We start from the raw sequence: 25,663 nt of genomic DNA on the forward strand, positions 1-25,663 counted from the left end.
CACCAAAAAGCTGTGACTTTTTGATGAACCAGGGGCTTGAACTCTGGGCCTGGGGTGCTGTCCCTGAGCTGCTTTTGCTCAAGGCCAGTGCTCTACCACTTGAGCCACAGCACTACTTCCAGCTTATTTTTTTAGTAGTTTATTGGAGATAAGAGTCTCATGGAGTTTCCTGTGCAGGCTGGCTTTGATGTTATCTCTTGGAGTTTTCTGTGCAGGTTGGCTTTGAACTACAATCTTCAAATCTCAGCCTCCCAAGTAGCTAGGATTATAGGCATGAGCCACTGATGTCTGGAAGCTGTGACTTGAGCTATGGCTCAGTTGGTAGAATGCTAACCTTGACAGGAAAAGCTCAGGGACCACACACCCAGGCCCTGAGTTCAAGGAAAAGAAAAAGAAAAGAACAGAAAAGAATATAGTTGAAGAGCATTTTGAGGGTAAAGAAGGGGATGCTGGAAATGAAATCCAGCAAACTGTATGTGCTTCACAAACATTCCATCCCAGAGCCACATCTGTAGTCCTGAAGAGCTTTTAATTATAAAGATGATGACTTAAAGGACTTGCTATGTGTGTGTGTGTGTATATATATATATATATATATATATATATATATATATATATATATATATATATATATATATATATACACACACACACACATACACACATATATATTTATAGCTTTAAAGCAGGTAGTAAAGTTTATCTGCTTTGGTGTTGGATAGGGATTCATTTTATGACCTTGGGTAAATTAACACCCCTAATTTTCTTAATTGCAAATTTGACTTCATATCTATGAGACTGTTAGTGTGAGGATTGGAGTTAATGTATATAAAATACTTCAACACAATACCTATCATCCACAGAGCTCAGAATGACAAAGGGAAAAGAATATAGCTACCTCACCAAATTTGCCTCTTCAGAATAATATCTGTCTAGTAAGTTGATTGTATTGTAGAATCTAGTCTTAAAAACAGAGAAAATGAAACTTCTTTTCTTCCTTTTAGATTCTTAGGAAACATTAAATCTTAGTTTCCTGCTTTTAATTTAAATTTGGAAAAGGCACCATATTTTTTATTCTCTTAATATTAATGTCTCAATAATGGTTTTATCATTTAATCTTTATAATTTTACAAGGTAGGAACTATTATTACCTTTCATTTATGGACATTTTATCCACTTACTATCACTCAGCAGATAAGCAGATGAGTCAACTGAAACTCAGGAATGAAGTTTCAGAGAATGTACTCTTTCCCCCTTGGTTAGAAAGAAACTGTGTATGCCTTTTCTTACCTGATAGAGGTAACTGGATAATTTAGGTTTTGTAATGCAAACCATAATTCGATCACTATTATATTATATATTCCCAAGATATAAATTAAATTTCTTTGTTTTAACATTTTACATTTTGAACTTATATTGAAGGAATTTGTGTGCATGTGCATGTGCGTGCATGTGTGTGTGTGTGCGTGCGTGTGCGTGTGCGTGCGCCCGTGCGCATGTGCATGACATATGCATTCCTGTCGTGGGGCTTGAACTCAGGGTCTGGACACTGTCTCTGAGCTGTTTGGCTCAAGATTAGTGTTTTACCCTTGAACCACAGCTCCACTTTGAACTTTTTTACTTTGGTAGTTTTACTAGAGAGAAGAGTTTCATGGGTTTCCTGCCCAAGCTGGTTTCGAATAGTGATGCTCAGATCTTAGACTCCTGAGTATCTATGATTACAGACGTGAGCCACCAGCACCCAGCTGGAAATTTATATTTTAATGAATCACATCTGAAATATTCATTTATTCTTTCTTCTGTCAATATTCAATTAGTACTTTCTGCATGCAAGGCATTTCTTCTAGGTTTTTATCATTTTGGGGTGAATGCACAGATAGGTAGTTTTAATTTTGCCTTCAGTATTTGAAGGAAGCAATAAAAGGTATACTAAAGCACATTATTTTTATTATTAACCTATGCTTCTTTTCAAAACCATCTTTTGTTGCATATGCAATTACAATGTCATTAAACCTTTCTATGCCTATATTTTGTTTTGAAGACAATGAAGCATTCAAATTAGAACCATATTTGGTAGAGACAGTAGGAAATGATGATGATCTAATTAATTATGTAAGAATTATTCTGCTTGGTAGAAGTAGCTTGTGTTGTCTTTTAACTGAAGAGGTCATATCTAGATGGATCTGTGGGGAAAATAAAAAATAATGATTTCAGTGCAGTTTTCAGTATTAATTCTTTTACTGCTTATTTTGTTCTTCCTGTAGAAATGTTACTATCAGTATAATATTTAATTTCTAATAGATAAAATTTTACTTATTCAACTTGATTTTCTCATGGCAAAAGATTTGTGGGTTCAATTCTAGTATGTGACCACTACAAGCTGTTTAAGTTAACGTTTTGTTTTGGTTTACAGCTCAAAGTAATGGCACTCACGGAGTAGATGTAGAGGATGAACACCAGCACAAGGTATTATCTATGTTTAGCAATAATGTGATTCTTAGGGGAATAGAGCTACCGAACTGCTGTAGCATTTATTAGGAACAGTGTCTTCACCTTTGGTTTTAAGACACTTTGGAATAATTACATGAAAATGAGAAGATTCTAGGCTGTTAGCCTGAAAGGAATTGAGTAAATGTAGTATGTCTGGGGACAATAATATATTATTAGCCATTTCCTTTCTTTTCTTCTCCATAAGTTTTATCAATCATGTCGAATTTCTTGGATTAAGCATAGTCTAAAAATCAAATATTTCAGTATATTGTTTCAAAATTTTACATGCCAGGCATTTACTTTTCCTCTGGTATTTGAATGTGGTGAGAGGAAGCAGTGTTCCTATTTTACTTTTGCAGTAATAAACTTTCCATATAGACAAATTTAGGAGGGTATCTGTCTTCTAGCTTTTAAATCACTTGTTTTGTTGCACTGTTCTCCCAAATAGCAATGGAAGAAATTCTCTAGTTATTTAACATTGGGGAGAAGAATGTTTCTAAAGCATTTTTGAACAGTTTATAGGAAAGGAAACTGGTCTGATTGGCTAAAAAGCCTATAAAAACTAAGTAGTTTAAAATTTGAAATTATATTTATTAAGTATAATATACTAGTATAGTATATATAATACATACTATATGTAATATAGTACTAATGTAAAGTATTTTAAGTATGCAGCAGAAAATAAATATTAGTATACATACCTACTCTTAACTCTATATTTGAGTTTCTTGTACATAGTCCACTCTTCTGAAATTCCAAACTGAATATATTCCAGCAGGTCCTGTGGCTAGATACAAATTATAAAATTAAATAGAATAACAAGTTGATATACTAAATATCAACATTAACTTGAGAATGTAAAAGCTTAAGTTGAAAATGAAAGCTAACTATATATTTTGTTTCTATAGAAACCAAAATTCAGTTCAAAAACTTGCTCTGAGTCAGTTTCTAATGAAAATTCAAACAGATATAAACCAGAACATGAAGAAGTCAATAAAGAAAGAAATGAGGGTTTACCTATAAGTAATGAAGATATATATGAATGTTTCACAAACAATTCTGCAACCACAAACTTTGGCAGATCTAAACCTAAACAGTCCTCTGTTAACCAAATATACACTCGAGAATTAAGAAAGCGCAATATCAAAGATACCAGCACAAATGTGTCTAAAAATAAAGAAAGAAGAGACTTACATAACAAGACTCAAGCAGATGATGGAGACTACAATTCAAGACAAACAATTGCTGTTACTTCTTCCAGGATAATAAACAAATCAGTTAGTCACCAGCAGCATGTTCTCCAAACCTTTAATGATTTTCCACAAGACTCCTGTGAACTTTTCAGCCCAACTTTGTCAAGTCTGAAAAGTGGATTAGTCAGCAATACTGAGGCTTGTTCAACTTCCAAAGAGACCCATACTTACAACCTGGATATATCAAGTAGTCAAGAAATGAAATTTTTAGAATTAGAATCCATAGAGCAAACTGAAGCTGTTTCAGGACTTCCATCACAGAAAGAAATCAAGTTACCATTTGTTACTACAGATCAGCAGATTCATACTCACCAAAAACAACACAGTAGCCCATACAAATCTCAGGAAAATAGTAACTTAGTTCAGAAAAATAATAGCTTTAATAAATGGGAAAACTCTTTCTTGTCCTTCGTAAAGGCACATTTTGATAGTGATGATAGTGATAGCAGTATCTCTGAGAAAACTGTAACATCTAAAAAGGTAGAATATAAAAACCACCATAATTATGAAGAAAATATAACAAATAGTGAAGAAATGGATTCTCAACCAATTTTACCTTCTGAGGGCCATGTTTCACAGGAAAATGAGTTAAAAGCAGGAAGCCTAACCACACTGTCACAACAGGAAGCTGTTAATTTCTGTGATTCAGATGACACGGTTATTTCTGAACAATATGTTGTAAATTATGAACAACAAATTTATGGGATTTCTTTTGATCACTCATATTGCAATCCGGAGCCAATTTCCATGGCTTGTACAAGAATGCCTTCCACACTTGAAGTTTCAAATTTTACTTGTCACTTGGAGCAATTCAAAAAGCCTCAGGATGCTAGCTTCAGAGAATCAACTCCTTCAATGAGTCAAATAGATGCACAGAATGTGGAAAAGCCATGTGTGGAAGAGAATCAAGATGCAGAACCAAATTTTCTCAGTAATCAAACAGATACACATGTGGTAAAGGTATGTATGGAAGAGAAACAAGATACTAAAAGGAATTACAATAACAAAGACCAAAATACAAGTTCTTCGACTAGGTTTTTTCCCATAGTTGTTGATTCTGAGGCAATGGAAACAAATGAAGTTGAAAAAAGGAGACAAGACCTTCCAGAAAAGGAGCCAATGAATAACACAGATTTCCATTCCATTGACAATATGAATAATGAATTGACTAATACCTCACAATGTAATCAAAAAGAAGAAAAGGAAATTTCTCATAAACCAGGTATTAGTAGTATTGTTCATTTTATACACATTTCATATAGACCTAATAGATTTTATAGAAATGTTCAACTTAACCAGTGTTCATTCTGACAAGAATGAGGCAAAGTGAGTCATGATTGGGGCTGCTGCAAAGCCTAGGGTAAAATAAAAATATTTGCTTTGAAAGTCATATTGTTATTGTCAAAGATAGTTGCTAAACTGTTAGTAACAAAACTAATGAATCATATGTCTATTGATTTTTATTTCTTTATATTGTCCACTTATTTAGTGTGAAGTGACCTTATATCATCTCATAGCAAGAAATTGTTGGCTAAATTGATTTCAACTTATTCATTGTATTCTCTCCGGAATTTTAACCAAAAAAATCATGTTTATTATATAAAAAGCACATTAAAGACTTCCATTCTTTTAAACAGTTCAGCTTGAAACAGAAACTCTAAAAAATATGCATATTCTTTTATTTTATATAACCTGTAAGCACCACAACACTGATACTGTATGTTTGTACTTGAGTTAACAAATTATGAGGCAGAAAAAGAAAAAAATGGATTCAGATATCCACAGGCTTCTTAATACCCCCCAAAACAAAAAAAGGACACAATTTCAGAAAACAACAAAGTTTCTTGAAATCTACCTGCATCCAAGATTTGTATAATTATTTAAGCAAAAATTTTGTAAACAAGCCTAGTGACCAGTGCCACAAAAGAATGTCTAAACCTTAAGTTAAAGTGTTCCTTTTAAGAATAATATATTTTTTTTTGTTTTAAGAAAAAATTTAACTATAGTTAAAGGACCACTGAGAGATGAATATAGAAATGAAGGTGAGGGCTAGGAAGTTGGTTCAGTGGTAGAGCGCTTGCCTTGCATGCATGAGGCCCTGGGTTCAGTTCCTCAGCACCACATGAGCAGAAAAAAAGCCGGAAGTGGCGCTGTGGCTCTAGTGGTAGGGTGCTAGCCTTGAGCTGAAGAGCTGAGGGACAGCGCCCAGGCCCAGAGTTCAGGCCCCATGACTGGACTTAAAAAAAAAAGAAAAAAGGAAATGAAGGTGAGATTCTCTGTTCTTAATAATTTCTTATCAAGTGTTTGGTTAACCACCTTCTTTAATGAATGCAAAGTAATGTGTTTAAACGTGCTATAATTTCTTCACAAGTTATGCTTTAAAACAATAGTGACATTGTTAATATTAATTTGGTGTGATGCATTCTGCTTAGAATACATTTTGAGAAAGTTGTCACATATTTTCTAAGATTCTTTATAATAATTAGCTCTTGGCAAAAAAAACCCCTCAGTTTTGGTTGCTAAATTTACAGAAATAGAAACAGCCAGAATTGATAGGAGGTCTGTGAAAGGGAAAAGTCAACTTCATTTGGCTGCCAGAAGAGGAAATCTGTCCTATGTGAAAGCTCTGATAGAATCTGGAATGGATGTGAATGTCAAAGATAATGAAGGTTTGGATCATTTTAACTTAATATTTTTACAATTTTGAATTCCCTGAAATACGTTTTCTTTTCTCTCACAATCTTTTTATTATATATATATGTGTATATATATACATACACATATATATATATATATATATATATTTTTTTTTTTTTATATCAGTCATGGTGCTTGATCTGGAGTCCTGGACTTTGTCCTTGAGATTTTGTGCTTAAAAGTGATCTACCACTTGAGTCAGAGCTCTACTTCCAGTTTTGGAGTAGTTATTGGAAATAAGAATCTCTGACATTTTTGTCCAGTCGGCCTTCAGACCTTGATCCGCAGATCTCGGCTTCCTTAGTAGCTAGGATTACAGGTGTGAGTCTCTGATGCCCAGCTATATATTTTTCTTAGCATAGGAAGATTTATTATTGTTAAAATAACTTTCTCTCTTGAAACAGTTTTTTTACTTTCAGTTGAGAGCACTTTCATAGGTGAGTAAAGTAAGTTAAATCTTTTTCTTGGGAGCCTTTATTTCATTCTTTAATTTTGAAAATAATGCAGAATGTTCCCATTTTCATGTACCTTCTCCTTGCTCTATTTTAGTTTTTCTTTTCCCTCCTTTTAAATTCTCAGCTTCTGTTTTAAAAAATTGATCCTCTGGCATTTTGCTTATGCAAAAGAATCTTTTATTAAGAATTCCAGAGGGAAAATTCAAAGGTTGATTGAATCAGATGTCATTTTAAAGAAAAATATAACAATGCAAAACTACAAATATAAACTTCAAACATTTAAAAAGTCAGAAAAGATTAGCATTTATAGTTCCATTATATTTTACATTATGTGACTCTTCTGTTTTGACAGTTGTAACAACAACATTGTAATGTTTTAAAAATGAGAGTCACACATTTCTTTTCTATTTGATGCAACTTATTAGTTGCCAAATGTTTCTTTTGGTTTTCACATCAGCAAGAATAACAGCAGGATGATTTAGCTTATTCAGTTGGGATTCAACTTTATAAAAGTGGCCGGGTATACATGCCTTGTAATCCTAGCTACTCAGGAGGCTGAGATCTGAGGATCACCATTTAAAGCCAGCCAGGGCAGGAAAATCCATGAGACTCTTATCTCCAATAAACCACTAGAAAACCAGAAGTGGTGCTGTAGCTCAAGTGGTAGAGCGCTCACCTTGAGCTGAAGAGTGCAGGGACAGTGCCCAGGTCCAGAGTTCAAGCCCCATGATCGACAAAAAAAAAAAAAAAAAAGTGGTTCTTTAATTCCTGATTACTAAGCATCCTTAAGCATATCCCCATCGTTATTCACTTTGGGAGAGTCACACATTTTAAGGCCATTGTTTCCATGTTATTTCTTGTCCACTACTTAGAATATAGACATATGTATTTATATAGATGTTAACGTCAATAATGTAAAAATTGTGTTAACAAAAATACTACATGAATGCTGATTGATTGAGAGCAGTGTTAATTTTTTCCTTCCCCCCCCCTTTTAGGTTGGACACCACTTCATGAAGCGTCTAATAAGGGATGTAAGGATATAATTATAGAATTATTAAAAGCTGGTGCTAATGTAAATTGTGAAAATATAAATGGAATTTTGCCCTTACATGATGCTGTAGCAGGCAATCACTTAAAGGTACAGTTTATATGGGATTGGGTTCTAATTATGTTTCTTGGGAAAATGAGTGAAGAAAATTGAGATATTTTAAAGTAGTTGATTAATAAGTCAACAAATGATTCTATTTACTTATTTATTTATTTGTTTGTTTATTTATTTATTTATTTATTTATTTATTTATTGCCAGTCATGGGGCTTAAACTCAGGGCCTGGGTGCTGTCTTTGAGCTTTTGTTCTAGGCTAGTGTTTACCATTTCAGCCACAGCTCCATTTCTGGCTTTTTTGGTAGTTAATTACAGATGAGAGTCTTAAGGACTTTCCTGCCCAGGCTAGCTGTGAACTGCTATCCTCACATCTCAGCCTCCTGAGTAGCTAGGATTACAAGTGTAAGCTACCAATACCAGGCTCAACAAATGATTTTAAAACTTCAACTTTAAAATGAAGGTACCATATTGTATATATATTCAAAAAATGATATATTTTCATGAATTATTTTTCTATTTTCTATCACCTAATTTAAGTCAGAAGAAAACACATTCTATAAATCTGATATATTTCATCTTAGTTGTATAAAATTATTTGCTGTTTTGCATAAGAATCCAGTTATAGTCACGATATATGTGACAGATGGTTTTAGATTTGAATTTTAACACAGAGTTTTGCTATATAGCCCAGGTTGGCCTCTAAGATCCTCCTACCTTAGCTAGGATTACAGTTGTGTATCACCAAACCTGGCCTGAGTATCTTTCTTTTAACTTAGAAGTTCTCAGTGGGCTTGAGATAGTACTTTTTCTATATTAGGCAATCATAAAATCTTACAAGATAAGATAACTAGGGTCATTATTTCAGTGACACTGAAATTCAAATCTTGACCTAAAACTCCTAAAACTATTAAATTCGTCTTTTTGTTTGCCAAATTTAGGGAGAAAACTTACTTCTGTCAATAGGCAGCATAGGCTCAGTGGTAATTACTTTTGGGAAAATAGTTAAGGAAACTACTACCATTAACAGCAATTTAAAACAAGATGTGGTTATGTACATTTTTCTTGTTTCCTTCTATGTACCTGTTATCTTTCCTTCTGTATTTTTAATAGCTTAGTTACTTTTATTTAATTTTGTGAGAATATTCTACTACTTTCATCCTAAGTGTAATTATATGAAAGAATAATGTTATTGAGCTTATAATTTATAGAGAAAAGAGACATGAATTAATGACTAAGAACAAGACCAAAATGGATAGGCTTAATGTTCATTGTGGCTCATTTGACCAAAATAAATCCATTACTTTAAGATATTTAAAGTGAAGGAAAAATAGATACATTTTCCAAGGTTGTGTGGTCCCTGCAAATGAAAAAAAAGCAAACAGAAATAATCATTAAAGAGATAATCTACTAATTATGTATATAGAGAAAATGCCAGTTAATATAAAGCTACTTAAACAAAGGTCAAAATGTCATAGTGGTTAAAATCAGACCTTTTCACTTATCCTGAAAATTGTTTATTTTAAGGATAAATATTCTATAATTTAAATGAAGGTGATAAATGATACATATTTTAAATGAAGGAGGAAGAGAAAGATATTGATTGATAGGTAAAAGAGATGCCATGGGCTGGGAAGGTGGCTCAATGGTAGAGTGCTTGCCTCACATGCATGAGGCTCTGGGTTCAATTCCTCAGCACCACATAAACAGAAAAAGCCAGAAGTGGCACTTTGGCTCAAGCGGTAGCATGCTATCCTTGAGCTAAAGAGCTGAGGGACAGTGCTCAGGCCCAGAGTTCAAACCCCATGACTGGCAAAGAGAGAGAGGGGAGGGAGAGAGAGGAAGAGAGAGATGGGGGGGAGAGGGAGAGGGAGAGGGAGAAGGAGAGGGAGAGAGAGAGATGCCATACCAGTTAGCAAGGAGAGATATTCAATTGGGCACAGTCTTATAAATGATCTTTTTGTCTTGTTTTGTATTGCATTGCTTTGCTTTGTTTTATGTTGCTTTTTGTTTTATTTTGAGATAGGGTCTCTATGTAGCTCAAGTTGGTCTCAAATAATGTGATTTTTCTTTCTCAGCCTCCTAAGTGCAAGGATTACAAGTGTGTACCACCCCTCTGGTGTAAGCGGTCTTAATTAGTGAAAATTTACCTATTTTTGAAGGCTTAGTCTTCCATCACAGCATTATTGTATTTTCAGGGAACTGAGAAAATAATTACTTAGCTATACAGTATTTTTTTGTAAAATATATGTGATGAGTACAAAACTAAAAGAGATAACAAAAGGAGAACTTACTTGATAATAAAATACTGAAACATTATTGGACAACTTGGATTCAGGACCTAGCTCTGCTATGTTTATGTCTTTTTCTCTGAAATGAAGAATTTATTTATTTGAGCTGAGTCACACTGTCTCATAAGCCACTAGATACATGTGGCTGTTTTAAATTTGGATTACTTCAAATTAATTAAAAATCAGTTCTTTGGTGCAGTAGCTACATTTCAAGTGATTACTCCCTAAATGTCTTGAGCAATAGCTGAATTAAACAATATAGATTATAGCATTTCCATCATCAAAGAAATCTCCATGGGACAGCTCTGATCTAGGATAAGTGTTGGTAGTATTTTCTGTAAAAGGATAGTTTTAAACACTTCAGGTATTCTGAGGCTGTGACATAGAATCTGTTGTATCTACCTGACTGCTATTATAATGTATAAATAGTGCTAGACAATACGTAAATCAGTGTCACTATGCTATAAAAAACCTCAGTTAAAAGATCAGACAGCAGGCTGAATTCAGCTCATGAGCTCTACTTTTCTGATCTTTGATATACAGGTTCACTTATTTCCCAATATGTGTAAATGGTGATGTAATCAAAGCTTGCTTTTGGAATAACTTTTCATGTCTGCCTTTATTTTCATTTATAAATTTGTTTCTGGCTATATAGGTGGTCAAATCATGCATGGTAGGCAAGTATTCCTGAGTTTCATCCCCAGTCCTTTATTACATTTATGTGTTTGTTTTTTGTTTGTGCTGACCTTGAACTCAAGATTCTCCTGTGTTCATATCCTGAGCACTCTAGGTTAAAGGCTTCCACAACGATTCCCAGATTGTTTATTATGTTTATTTTAAGGATAAATATTCTATATTTTAAATGAAGGTGATATATGATGCATATTTTAAATGAGGGTGTCTCTATATATATGTATGTATATTATTTTGGTGGTTCTGAAGTTTGAATTCAGGTGTCTCACTCCTGCTAAGCAGACACTCTTACTGCTGAGCCAACCTCCAGCCCTGATTTCGCTTTTATGTAGTATTATTTATGGCAATACTAGAGTTTAAACTTGGCCTTACATTCACTTGACTTGCCTATTCAGCTTGCTTGCTTAGGTGGTACTTAACTGGTACCACCACTTGAATCATTGCCTCTGGAATGATTTTATGATGATTGTTTTAAAGATAAAGTGACTCTTGGATTTTTCTGCCCAGGTTGGCTTTAAACAATGATTCTCCAGCCTCCTAAGTAGCTAGAATTACAAGCATGAGCCACTGGCTCCCAGGCTTTACTTGTTAATTTTGAGAGAGTCTTACTTCCTGCCCAGAGTAAAACCTGGGTAATATCTACCAGTTATGTTTCCTGGTAGCTAGGATAATAATAATTGTAATTCTCTTTAACATTGATACGTTGCCAATATTTTCTTATTTATTAACTTTTAAAATCTGTTTAAATTAATATTTTATTATCTTAAAGTAGTTGTATAGAGGGATTACCATTCAACATGTCAGTTAAGGAGTACAGTGTGTCTTGATCAATGTCATTCATCCTTTTATCATTCTTCTCCATCTTCCCAACCTCACTCATCCTTTGTTTTTATTAACTTTTATCACCTTGTTTTCCAGCCCATTTTCTATCATTTTATTTCTGACTTACTTTCAGCCCTCTGTCCCTATTTCTTCATCTGGAGATAGAATAGAATAGTTGAAACCCTAGAATTCTACACTCAGCAAAAATAATTTCAAAATAAAGGTGATATTTACAAGGATATGGATAAATTTGGATCCTCAAGCATTGCTGGTAGGAAACATTTTAGCAGTTCTTCAAATAGTTAAAAATAGAGTTACCATATAAACTATCAGTTGTACTCCTAGGTACATCTTCAAGAAAATAGCAAACATGTTCATATAAAAACTCATATATGAATTTCATGGTATCATATTCATAATAGCCAGAAAGTAGAAACAACCAAAATTTCTATCAGTTGATGAACATATAAATAAAATGTGATATATTTAATTGGGATATTATTAAGCCATAAAAATAAAGTATTGATATATTCTACAGTATATAATAACCTTATAATTATTGTGCTAAGTAAGAGAAACCAGACATAAAAGTTCATGAATTACATTTTTCTACTCAAATGAAATGTCCACAATAAGCAAATACATACAATCATGATAAAATAGTGGCTGCAGGAGCTAGAAAGCGGATGTGAGGAATGACCGTTAGTGGAAACGGACTCTCTTTTTAGTTGAGATACTTTCAGGAATTGCAAAGTGGTAGTAGTTTTACAACCTTGTGAACATACCTCATTGCAGTGAAGGAATTATATTATATTTTATGTAATTGTGTCTTGGGTTTCTATTATGAGGGCTAGTGAGGCCAAATCAATTGATTAGTTTACAGTTGGTGTACTAAAATCTAAATTAAAATTGTTCTTTTATGTAATTTGAAAACAATTTTTGATAACTCTTTGTATTGGTGTGTTGATGTGAAATATGCATCTAGAGATAGCCTTGAAACACTACCTACATTGTAGGCAGCTGAGATACTACTACAACATGGAGCAGACCCTAATAAAAGAGATCAAAAAGAGAAGACTGCTTTTGATGAAGCAGATAATGAAAAAATGAAAGAGTTGCTGAAATCTTACGATGTTATTGAGACCAATGATAGAAATGAGAGTAGTGCTATGGTCACTGGTATGTATATCAATCTTGCTTGATATTTTACACAAGTGTATACCTCTGCATAAGAAATTAAATCTTCACATCTATAGCATAAGTTGCCTCATAGCTGGAGATTGAGTTTTTATGTCCATTAAAGCTCTTTTAAAGAAATTAACATGTTCAAATTTGGTTTAATTTATAGATAACATGATCCTAATAGTTTTCTATTATTGCCTGCTTGCCTTTCTCCCTTCCTTCCTTCATTCTTTCCTTCACTCCACTTTCCCTTTTCCCTTTCACTTCCTTTCCTCCCTTTTCTTCCTTCCTGCCATTGGGTTTGAGATAGAGATAGAATTGAAACCAAGCAGATTAATTTACATTTATTAAGAATTGAAAAGATAACATTATACTAAAGTTTTTGCAACTAAGATCGTTAAAATTTCATACTAATTCATATTTAATAATTCATTAATTAGATTCATGCCATCTTTTCAACACTATATTTGTATATATATGTATAATATATACTATAGAATAATTTATGGAGTAGATAGCTAGGCAAAAATGTATTAATCATTTTATAAATACTTTGCATTTCATTAAGTGCTTAAGAGAAAGAATTGTTCTTCCTTTCTCCTCATCTTGAGTCTTGAATTACAGAAGAAACTCAGACATATCTACTATTACTATGATGTTAGGATAAGAACTTCTATCTTATACTTTTCCCCTAGTCTACCCTCCTCACCAACCACTGATTTTCAGGAAACAAATTACTGGTAGATATGATTGGTCAGAACCAGGATATTTACTGCATAATATATTAAGTTCAAGACTACTTTTTTTCTTTTTTCACAACCTTCCATCATATGGTAAATATCCAGATCCATTTCTCTCTTCCTCTCTCCAACCACACCTTGAAAGCTCAAGTTCCATGATGTAGCTGAGCACAGCTGGCTACAAAACGTTGCATTTTGAGTTATTGGGATTCTGTTATAAAGTGCTATTATCTATTCCCATATTTTGATTGTGTCTTAGGTATAAACAATTAAGAACTCGGCAGAACAATGAATTACAGTTATAGTGGTAAAAGGCTTGGACTTGAAGTCAGATAAGATCTAGTTTCAATACTAAGGCCGTATGACATTCAGTATTTTCGTGAACTTGTCTGAAGTATTACTTTCTTCTGAAAAATGAACTACCTACCTGGAAGGGTTCAAATGAAGATTAAATATGATTCCCTAGAAGTGTTTGCCATCTATCATATGGAAAAAGCTCAATAAATGTTATCGTGATAACAATAATGAGTTGATACCTAACATTGACACATTATAATGTAGAATTAATTTGTCCTTCATATCCCTGTCACCATTGTAACTGAACAAATGACGCTCAAATTTTAAATTCTTTTTTTCTAACAATTTTTTAAAGTAAAAATTCCTGCTGCTCCGTTAAAAAGATGTAGACAGTATTTTTGTGATAATGACAAAACTTTTGAGCCACCTTCCTCTTCACACCAAGCAAAAAGAAGAGAAAGTCTTCCTATGGTGAGTGAAAATGAAATTCTTCCATTCTTCACCCTAGAAAATGCCATTCTGTGAGCCAGCCAGTTCAAGGAATGTTGACTATCGACAACATTCTTTCCATTTTAAAGACACATTGGTTGAAAAAAAATTGTCATAGAAAGTAAGGTAGTATACTTGAAAAGGAGCCAGGAAGATGGGCTATATGGTTTACTCAGTCGAGTTCATCGAACACAGCACAATAGATTAGCTGCTGTCCTTTTCACTTGAATTGTATGGCCACTCTTGTCCTATAGACACTGCTACAGTCATAGTATATCTTCACTCACTCAGTCCCCATACTGTCTAGGATATATACTACATGGAAAAGACTGGAAGGGAGGGAACCAGGGAGAAGGGGCTGTGGCCATACACCAGAGAGATTGCTGTGGTGGCTGTACTAGCTGTGGAACTGTCAAGAAACTGCTAATGTTCCCTCTGGAATCAATGTAGAGTTGTATTAATAGAGAGGAGAAAACCTGTGGTAACTATGTAGGCCTTAATGCCATGTCTGTAAATTAATATCTTCTGATGGTCATGAATTCATTGTAAAAAGAGAAACACTAACATCAGGAATAATAAAAGCCATGTTGAGTGGCCCAGGTCAGTTTGCTGAGAATGAAACCAATGGGGTCAATTTCATAGAGCTCCCTAGGCATGTGCTAAAAAAAAAAAAAAAAAAAAAAAGCATGCAAGGTTCATTATGCTAACAGCTCCACCAAGATTCCTGAATTCTCAATTATACTCAAAATTGCACTGGAAATGCTGATGGCTGAAGACTTCCTAGATTGCTAAAGAAAATAAATTACAGTAAATGTTTGGTATTTAATACCTGTAGTTCAGTTAGCAATTTATTCACATTTAGATGTTGCCCGTATGCAATTGAACTATAAAAGTAGATTTTCTTCTGCTCTTTTGCATAGCATTCAGAATTGAAATTTGTTTGTTATATTTACAAGTTAAGGATGTTTTCACAAACTAAGAAATAAACAATGTCAGTTCAAATTAAAGAAAAAAAAGACTGTGCAGACAGAGCAAAAAAGTTAAGCTACCTAGGTTAGCTATTCTGGACCTAATAACTCTAGTGGTAGAGTTTGCTGTGATACTGATCACATGAAGGGAAATATTTGCAAAAAATAACCTTATAGTTGTTTAGTAAGTTATATATTATTTGATAAGATGGATAGTATTAGTCTGACAAATACACAAAGTTTGTTAGGCACAAACTTAAACAAGCCAGATAGTATCCTCAAGAAGAGAAAATGTTGGTAGGGTTAGGTGTTGAACTCAGGGCCTTGTGCTTATTATAAGGCTGCTGTTCTAACACTTGAGCCATATCCCCATCCATTTTTATTTATTTATTTTCAAATAGGTCCTAATTTTTCTCATGCAGGCTGGTCTGAATTGCAGTCTTCAACTTTATACCTCTTCACATAGCTGCAGATTTGTGTGTGTGTGTGTGTGTGTGTGTGTGTGTGTGTGTGTGTGTGTGTGTGTGTGTGTGTGTGTGTGTTTAAGATAGAGTCTTGTGACCCTTTTGCTATTTGGCCTCAAATTGTGGTCTTCCCACTTTCTACTTCCTGTGTGCCAAAAATTACAAACATGAGCTACTGTGCTTAGTTGAAATATTAGTTTAAATAAATCTTGACTATAACACATTTACAATTTGAGACAGAAAGGAAAGTTGGCACCAAAAGATATTTTCTTTAACTTAAACTTTAGGTTAGGGTAGAGTATGTGCTTGTCCTGGATACAAATTTAGATCTTTTGTTTGCTTTTATAATTACAAACTGCTCACTATTAAAAAGTAAGCCTAGGGTAGTCCTTGTTTTGTATCTTCATATTTTATAGTTGCATATTTGACAACAGTAAGATTGCCTTACAGAATAGACAATTTTATTGTGTATATTTTCCATATCCCTCATAAACACCAAAGCAAAATTTCAGAACAACATACTTTAGAAGGCTTTAAGGACCTACACATTTAGAAAATGAACATATGTTGAGAATTTATGGGAGGATAAATGAGTCGGTTCATCAGTCTTCATTTATTAATCTAGAGTTATATACCCAGAATTTAAAAAGGATACATGAATATAAAGACCATGTTTCCTATAAGACTTTATTACCTTGATAATGAAATATGTATAAGATATAATATATATGGGTTTGCAAAACTATATAACTCTGAAATTATTAACTAATCTAAAGAAGAGAAATAAGATTAGTCAGGTTTTATGCATGAGATTTTATATAACAGTCCATATTCATTGTGGTCTTATTTTGTTTTGTCACTGTCCTTAGAATTATATATATTATGTAATTTATGTAATATATTGCATATTATATAATATATTTTCACATAATGTATAATGTAATATATATATATACACATATACATCTGTTTAGATGCAAAGAGGACAAGTAACTTGGCAGATGCATCTATTTAGATGCAAAGAGGGCAAGTAACTTACAGCTAGGAAGAGGTAGGCTAAGATTTCCACCAGATTTGGTTCTGAGGATCACTCCTTGATTCTCTCATAAGAAAGTGAGGGGTCTGAGCAGAGGGAATTAAAGGCATCCCAGGATAAACAGTGGTACTGACAAGAGGTAGAATTAAACTCTCTTGTAAGTTTTGTAAGTTTTTGAGAGATTAATGTTTTGAATTTCTAAAATCATGTGTGAGACTTAAATAGTATACAATAATATTCATAAAGCCTTAAGATATACTTGTTTATATGTCTTGAGTATTATGTACTGGATTTTTTTCTCTTCTATATAATTTTAACAGAAGTAAGAAATTCTGATGCCTTATGTGGTTGCTACTCTTATTCTATTTTCCTGGAAATCTGCTACATAAATCAAGATATATTTAAGTTTACTCTTTTTTTTAAGTCTGCAACATTTTAACAAGAAACGTGGTTGCATAAAAGATGAATACATTTTGAACATAAGGAGAAATAAACACTTTAGCAACAGTGATTTACTGTGTGTCAGTACCATGTCAGAGATCAACCCTCTCACAATAAAGTTTCTAATGTTCTACCCTGACAGCATCACACCATTTCTGATATTCTACAAGATATAGAAGAAAAACAAGAAAACTTACTAGAGTTTGAGATAAGAAACTCAGATGATGCAGGTAAACATGTACTTATATTCAGGTATGATTATTTCATAAGTACAATGTTGATATTGTCTCAACACCTTAAGGTATGTATTAAAATCCCACAATGGCTGAAAAATACGTTTTTATATGAAAATATTTAAAGTGTCAAATTAGGAGACGATAACATGAATAAGTAGTTTGTGTACTTGTTTGAAAGTGCCTCTATAGGGCTGGGAAGGTGGCTGAGTGGTAGAGTGCTTGCCTTGCATGCATGAGGCCCTGGGTTCGATTCCTCAGCTCCACATAAGCAGAAAAATCCAGAAGTGGCACTGTGGCTCAAGTGGTAGAGTGCTAGCCTTGAGCTGAAGAGCTGAGGGACAGTGCCCAGGCCCAGAATTCAAGCCCCATGACCAAATAAAAAAGTGCCTCTATATTGAATAACTTGAGGTATTCAATACCATGATTACAGATAAGCTACTACTGGTGAATGATGATATTACCAAAAGCATAAAGAAGGGAAGGGTAGATAAAGATAACATACTAATCCAGGATCCTAGAATTTAGTCAGTGATATAGCAGAATTAGAATTTCGACTGGTCTGTGTTTTCTTAGTACAATTTTGTAGCCTGTTTGTCATACAGGCTAGAACATAATTAGATAAACTTTGACTTAGCTATCTAGGCCATTAATATTGGAAAAATATGTAGGTAATGGTGTGTGTGTGTGTGTGTGTGCGTGCGTGCGTGCGTGCGTGCGTGCGTGCGTGCGTGCGTGCGTGCGTGCGTGCGTGCGTGCGTGTGTGTGTGTGTGTGTGTAGTTGGGCATGAACTCTGGGCCTGGGCTCTGTCCCTCAGTTTTTTAGCTCAAGGCTAGTGCTCTACCACTTGAGCCACAGTGCCACTTCTGGTTTTCTGGTGGTTTATTGGAGATAAGAGTCTCACGGACTTTCCTGGCTGGCTTTGAATAGTGATCCTCAGATCTCAGCCCCCTGAGTAGCTAGGATTACACGCGTGAGCTGATGGCTCCTGGCTGTTGTGTTTTTTTTTTTTTTTTTAATTAACAGTAGCTCTAAACTTTTGTGAAAAAAATTAACATTTGCTATCCTTTAAATTACCAACTTTATATTCTTACTATGTTTGTAGAACTATACATTGAGAAGATGTTAGAGATAAAAGAGGTGATGGATAATATACTTGCCAGACAGAAAGCAGAAAGGGATGATCTGGCCAAAAAGTACAGGTAAGTAAAAACAAAAAGGAATGTTTTACAGTTTCTAGGATTTATCCATTTCTAGCTACAGTGCTGTTGTAGTTGAAACTTATTCCCCAAAGGCCCAGAGGTTAAAGGTTAATTCTCATCTTGGCACTTTTGGGAGGTGGAGGGAACTTTGAAGTTGTTCTTAGTAGGCTTGTAGCAAGCCAGAACATCACATATACTTCAAAGTCAGAATCCAGAACAGGCAGAGGAAAAGTCCAGGGTTCACTATCTCAGCTCCTCAGAACTAGAAGACCTCCCAATTAAAACATTGAGAAAATAAGTTTACTATCTTAAAATGTTGTCTATAGTAAAGAGGTGTATGAAAGCTTTTCTGATCATGAATCCTTCAGATAAAATTTCTTTCTTTGGCACACTTCAAAATTTATACAGTTTTTTTCTTTTTATTATTAGATGACTTTCTAAGCAATTAATTAATGAGTTTATTTTGTGTTTTTATATACTTCTAACTTACCTTGTAAATACTGGCCATATCTATATTTACATTGTTTTTTGTATATATTTTTATTGTAAAGATACTGTATAGAGGGGTTACAGATACATGACTAAGGTAATGAGTACATTTCGTATGGAACACTGTTACCTCCTCCTTTGTTTTTCCCCTACCATCTCCTTCCCACCTCCCAAACTCCTCCCTCCCCACCCAAAGTCATAAAGCATATTGTCTTGTACATCTCATTGTTACAATGAGTCAACCTGTATCCTTATTTCAGCATTTTGTTATTTCCCTTCCCCTCTCCAAATTAGAAAAGTGTATATACAAGATGCAGGGCACTGGAATCAAATACAGTGACAGGGGTTATACCATGGGGGAAGAACATACAAAACAAAAAAATCCCATAGTACATTAAAAACAACAGCAACAAAGAAAAACCCTCTTGTGTCCTTACCTTAGGGTTCATTTTGCTTATCATCACCTTATATGGTACATAGCTTTTGAGCTTATCTGATAAGATTATCCTAGACATATACTAATTATTGCAAATAAGGGAAACCATGGGACCTATATTTCTATGAGTCTGGCTTACTTCATTTAATATGATTTTATCCAAGTCTTCCTATTTCCTAACAAATGGGGCAGAGTCATTCTTTCTGATGGAAGCATAGAATTGCATTGTATATATACCACATTTTCTTGATCCATTCATCTACTGGGAAACATCTGGGTTGGTTCCATAGCTTAGCTATGGTGAATTATGCTGCAAAAAACATAGTTGTGCTGGTAGCTTTAGTATGGCCTTGTTTGTGATCATTTGGGTAAATGCACAGAAGGGGGATTGCTGGGTTATAGGGGAACCGCTTTGTGTGGTCATTTGAGGAATCTCCATACTTCTTTCCAGAGTGATTGAACAAGTTTACACTCCCACCAACAATGCAATAGGGTTCCCTTTGGCCACATCCCCTCCAGCATCTGTTGTTAGTAGATTTCTTGATTATAGCCATTCTAACTGGGGTGAGGTGGAATGTCAATATGGTTTTGATTTGCATTTCTTTTATGGCTAGAAAAGTTGAGCATTTCTTCATGTGTCTATTGGCCATTCTTATTTCCTCTTCAGTGAAGTCTCTCTTTAAGTCTTTAGCCCACTTATTAACGGGTGGTTGTTTCTATGAGGATTTGTTGTTGGGGGGTTAATTTTTTTAGTTCTAAGTATATTTTAGATATGAGACCATTGTCCATTATATGGCTAGTGAAGATCTTCTCCCAATCCATGGGCTTTCTCTTGATCTTGCTAGCTATGTCCTTTGCCATGCACAAACTGCAGTTTTATGCAATCGCATTTGTCCAGCCTTTCTTTGATTATTGTGTTTCTGGGTCTTCATCAAGAAAATTTTGCATCGTGCTAAGGAGCCCTAGAGTTTCTCCTATTCCTTTCTGTAATGTTTTCAGGGTGTCTGCTTTGACTTTGAGGTCTGTGATCCATTTGGAGATGATTCTGGTGCAGGATGATATATAAGGATCTAGCTTTAGTTTTCTACAAGTGTTTAACCAATTTTGTCAACATAATTTATTACTGAAGAGGCTGTCTTTCTTCCATTATAATTTTTAGCTCCCTTCTTGAAGTTTAGGTGGCTATAGATGTGTGGGTTCATTTCTGGGTCTTTAGTTCTATTCCACTGGTCCTCAGATCTGTTCTTGTGCCAGTACCAAGCTGTTTTGATTACTATGCCTTGGTAGTAAAGTTTGAAATTTGGTATTGATATTCCTCTAGCAATGTTCTTTCTGCTAAGGATTGTTTTTGCTATTCAGGTCTTTTATTGTTCCACATGAAATTTGAGGCTGCTTCTTCTATTTAACTGAAGAATGAGGTTGGGATATTGATAGGTATCACATTGAATTTGTAGATAGCCTTTGGCAGTATTGCCATTTTCACAATGTTAATCCTCCAAATCCAGGAGCCTGGGAGGTTTTTCCACTTCCTTAGTTCTGCTTTAATTTTGTTTTTTAGGCTTTTAAAGTTTTTATCATAGAGGTCCTTCACGTCTTTAGTTAACTCTTAGGTATTTTATTTTTTGTGGGGCTATTACAAAAGGAGTTGCTTTCCTGATTTCAGCTGCACTCTTCTCATTGCTGGCATACAAAAAGACCATTGATTTTTGAGGGTTAATTTTATACCCTGCTACATTGCCAAAGTTTCTAATCAGCTTGAGTAACTTGGGAGTAGAGTCCATGGGGTTCTTTAAATATAAGATCATGTCATCTGCAAAGAGGGAGAGTTTTACTTCATATTTCCCTATTTGGATCCCCTTTATGTTTTCATTTTGTCGTATTGCTCTAGCTAGGCACTCTAATACTAAATGGAAGAGAAAGGAAGAGAGTGGACATCCTTGTCTTGTTCCTGAATTTAGAGGAAATGGCTTTAGCTTTTCACCATTAAGTATAATATTGGCTGTAGGTTTGTCATACACAGCCTTTATTATATTGAGGAATGTTCCACGGATTTCCTAGTTTTTCCAGAGCTTTCAGCATAAACAGGTGTTGGATCTTGTCAAATGCTTTTTCTGCATCTATTGAGATAATCACGTGGTTCTTACCTTTGCTCTTGTTGGTGTGATGAATTATATTAATGGATTTGCATATGGTGAACCAGCTTTGCATCCCTGAAATGAATCCTGTTGGATCATGGTGTATGATATTTTGGATGAGTTGTGGAAGTTGATTGGCCAAAATTTTGTTGAGAAATTTGCATCGATGTTCATCAAAGCAATGGTTCTATAATTCTCTTTTTTGATGAGTTCCTGCCTAGTTTTGGGATGAGAGTTATGATGGCTTCATAGAAAGAATTTGGTAGTGAACTTTCACTTTCAATTTCATTGAAGAGTTGGAGGAGTATTGGTGTGAGTTGTGCTTTGAAGACCTTGTAGAATTCAGCTGTAAGTCCATTTGGTCCTGGGCTTTTCTTGGGTGGGAGGTCTCTCATTGCTGTTTCAATTTCAATCCTTGATATGGGGCTAAGTTGGTTTAAATCATCTTGGTTTAGTTTCGGCATGTGGATATTTGCTAGAAATTCATCCATTTCTTCCAGATTCTCAAACTTATTAGCATAAAGGGTGGAGAAATATTCCCTTATAATGTTCTGAATCTTGGTTGTTTCTGTGGTGATGTTTCCATTTTCATCTCTGAGTTTGTTTATTTTGGTGTGTTCTCTTCTTATTGTGATAAGATTTGTGAAGGGTCTGTAAATTTTGTTAATTTTTTTGAAGAACCAACTCTTTGTTTTGTTGATTCTTTCTATGGTTTTTTTTTTTTTGGATTCTAATTCACACAATTCAGATTTAATTATTTGTTTCCATCTACTGGATTGGGGTTTGGCTTGTTCTTTTTCAAGCAGCTTCAAGTATCTTGTTAAATTGTTGGTTTCAGATCTCTCCAATTTGTTGATGTAGGAACTCAGAGCTATAAACTTGCCTCTGAGTACTGCCTTTTCTGTGTCCCAGAGGAGCTGGTAATTTGTGTGTTCATTTTTGTTAAGTATCATGAACATTTGAATTTCCTTTCTAATCTCTGCATGATCCACTGGTGGTTCAACAGTGTGTTGTTCAGCCTCCATGTGTTACAGGATTTTCTTTGATGACATTTGGTGTTGAATTCTAATTTTATTCCCTTGTGGTCTGAGAGAATGCAGGGCATATTTTCAATATTTCTGAATTTGGTCAAATTTGCTTTGGACCTAAAATGTGGTCTATTTTGGAGAATGTTCCGTGTGCTGCTGAGAAGAACGTGTATTCTGATGCTACTGGGTGAAATATTTGGTAGATGTCTGTTAAGTCTATTTGGCCTATGCAGTTGTTTAGATCTGAGATTTCTCTGTTGAGTTTTTGCAGGGTTGTTCTATCCAGAGGTGCGTGTTAAAGTCCTCAACAATTGATGTCTTTGGATCTATGTGTGATGTTAGGGAAAATAGTGTTTCTTGGATAAATTTGGGTGCTCCGTTGTTTGGTGAATAGACATATAGAATTGTAATATCCTCCTGAAGAAGAGCTCCCTTAATTAGTATGTAATGACCTTCCTTATCTCTTCTCACTAATTTCAATTTGAGTCTTTTATCTGATATTAGGATTGCAACTCCCCCCTGTTTATGGGGGCCATTTGCTTGGTAGAATTTATTCCAGCCTTTCACTTTCAGAATGTTTGTTGTTGTGGGCAAGGTGTATCTCTTGTTTGGCTTGTAAACCATAATCTATTTTTGGAGTTTGAGGAATTCATGAAGAGTCTCAACTTTATCCTGAGAACCAGAACTTTTTTTTTTTTGGTCAGTCATGGGGCTTGATCTCTGGGCCTGGGTGCTATCCCTCAACTCTTCAGCTCAAGGCGAGCGTTCTACCACTTGAGCACCATGTCACTTCCAGTTTTCTGGTGGTTTATTGGAGATAAGAGTCTCACGGACTTTCCTGCCCTGGCTGGCTTTGAATGGTGATCCTCAAATCTCAGCCTCCTGAGTATCTAGGATTATAGGCATGTGCCACTGGCACCTGGCTCAAGGTGTGTCTCTTGACGGCACAGGTATTGCTTTTTGATCCAATTAGACAATCTGTGTTGTTTAATTGGAGAGTTAAGTCATTAATATTGAGAGTTAGGACTGTCTCTAGGCCCTCCTTTACATCCATTAGTCTTAAATTACACCTTCTGATGATATCTTCTGAATATTGAATAGATCTATCATATTTCTTGGATTTGTCTTGAATACTTGTCTGTTTTTTCTCTACAATATCTAGGCTGTCTTCAATCCCAGAGATTTGATCTTCTGCATAGTCTTACCTACTGTCAAGACTTTCTACTTTGTTTTTCATTTCCTTTCCTTCTAATTGGTCAGATTTAATGGCTTCAGATTTTTTGTTGCAGCTTTGTTCTAGATCTTATATGGACTGCTTTATCTCCTTAATTTGATTTTCAGTGTTCATTCTCCAATCCCTTAGTTGATTGGTGATAGTTTCATTGGACTCCCTTTCCTTCTGTTGGGCTTCATTTAGCATTCCCTTTGTGGCCTCCATGGATTCCTCCAGCTTTCTGTTTGTGCATTCCATGAATGCCTCTATTAATCTTTGTTTATTCTCATCCCACTCACATAATTCCTGTATTAATCTGTGGTTAGCCTCATCACACTCACACATTTTCCTATAATGCTCACACAAAGACCTTTGCAGGCTTTCAATCTTTTCATTCAGAATGTTTACCAGTAGTGTTAGTAGAATATTTTGGGAACTCTTCTCTGGATTATTCATTAACTGCTCTGCTGCCTGATTATCATGAGTAGGAGTTGAGAAACCTGGACTTGCCATTTTTCTTGTGTTTCTCCTGCTTGTTCTGCCCATTTGATTATGAAAGTAAAACCATTTCCGAGCTAGAACACTGCAAGCATCAACCAGAGCCCTGTCGTTGCACAGATTGTCTGACACAGTCAAAATGAGTACAGATACAATCTAGTTCAGCAACAAACAACTATGGATCAATGGACTAAGAAAATCAAAAAAGGGGTGAGCTGACCAGAAATTAATAGGTTTAGAGAGAATTGTGAAAACATAAGATTAGAGAAATGTGGGAAGGGAAAGTCAGAGAGGGAATATAACCAAGACCTAAATTCAGAGAGAGGAAAAAGATAGAAGGAAAGGGGAAGAGAGATTAAGAAAAAAGGAATAAAGAAAAATAAAAAATGTAAAAATAAAACACTAAAAATTATGTAAGTATAAAGAAATAATGCAATTAAAGGAGTTAAGACTGAGAGTTTGTAATTGAGTAATGTATATCTTAATTAAGTATGTACACAATGAAGGATAAGGTCTAATAATCGAAGACAGGTATATATCTGGGGATGAACAGAACAGTAATTAAGTAATACAAAAAATAACAAGAAAACAAAAAGGACCAAAGAGAAAAGAGTAAAAAGAGAATTAGAAAAATAAACACACACACTTAAAAATGATGAAAAAATAGAAAACCATTTTTTAAAAATTTAAATTAGCTAGAAAAAAAAGAGTTCTTTGTTTTTTGGGGGGGTAGGGGGAATCTTGTGTCTCCCGTGTCCATAACCAGTCTCTCAGTGGAGTCTCTGGTTTGCTTGTGGTGTTTGGTTTTCCTGTGGCTTGATTGGTTTCTTATGTCAGTTTGTTTGAGCAGGCAGAAAGAAGCTCTGCCTTACCAGGGACTTTATGACCCTCCTCCCAGGCTAGTTCAGTGGGAGGGTGATCTGCTTTGAGTATTAAAAAAGAGGGATATGGCTGTTTCCTCTAACTTGGAGTTGCTGTGATGGAGCTAGGTTGTGGGTAGGGTTGA

The 25,663-nt window shown here is 34.7% G+C and overlaps 1 protein-coding gene, 1 long non-coding RNA gene and 1 pseudogene across 4 annotated transcripts in view; 2 read left to right on the forward strand and 1 right to left on the reverse strand.

Annotated features, from left to right (window-relative positions):
• Positions 1-25,663, forward strand: part of LOC138834389 (ankyrin repeat domain-containing protein 31-like) — a 110,208-nt gene that overhangs the window by 56,591 nt on the left and 27,954 nt on the right. For all 3 annotated transcript variants that reach the window (XM_070033022.1, XM_070033023.1, XM_070033024.1), the window contains 8 exons: positions 2,414-2,466; positions 3,399-4,965; positions 6,275-6,412; positions 7,894-8,036; positions 12,822-12,984; positions 14,380-14,495; positions 17,565-17,652; positions 18,762-18,858. In XM_070033022.1, coding sequence (XP_069889123.1) covers positions 2,414-2,466; positions 3,399-4,965; positions 6,275-6,412; positions 7,894-8,036; positions 12,822-12,984; positions 14,380-14,495; positions 17,565-17,652; positions 18,762-18,858 — 2,365 coding nt within the window. The remainder of the gene's footprint in view (positions 1-2,413; positions 2,467-3,398; positions 4,966-6,274; positions 6,413-7,893; positions 8,037-12,821; positions 12,985-14,379; positions 14,496-17,564; positions 17,653-18,761; positions 18,859-25,663) is intronic.
• Positions 1,803-4,362, reverse strand: LOC138834390 (uncharacterized). Its single transcript, XR_011374090.1, has 4 exons — positions 4,300-4,362; positions 3,685-4,215; positions 3,192-3,277; positions 1,803-2,183 (listed from the first exon to the last, which is right to left on the reverse strand). It is a non-coding gene; the product is annotated as an uncharacterized lncRNA (long non-coding RNA).
• On the forward strand, positions 14,668-15,305 carry LOC138834399 (elongin-C pseudogene; annotated as a pseudogene).

This window comes from Dipodomys merriami, unplaced genomic scaffold (genome assembly GCF_024711535.1).
Source record: "Dipodomys merriami isolate MVZ:Mamm:240054 unplaced genomic scaffold, mDipMer1.0.p SCAF_213, whole genome shotgun sequence".
Taxonomy (NCBI): Eukaryota; Metazoa; Chordata; class Mammalia; order Rodentia; family Heteromyidae; genus Dipodomys; species Dipodomys merriami.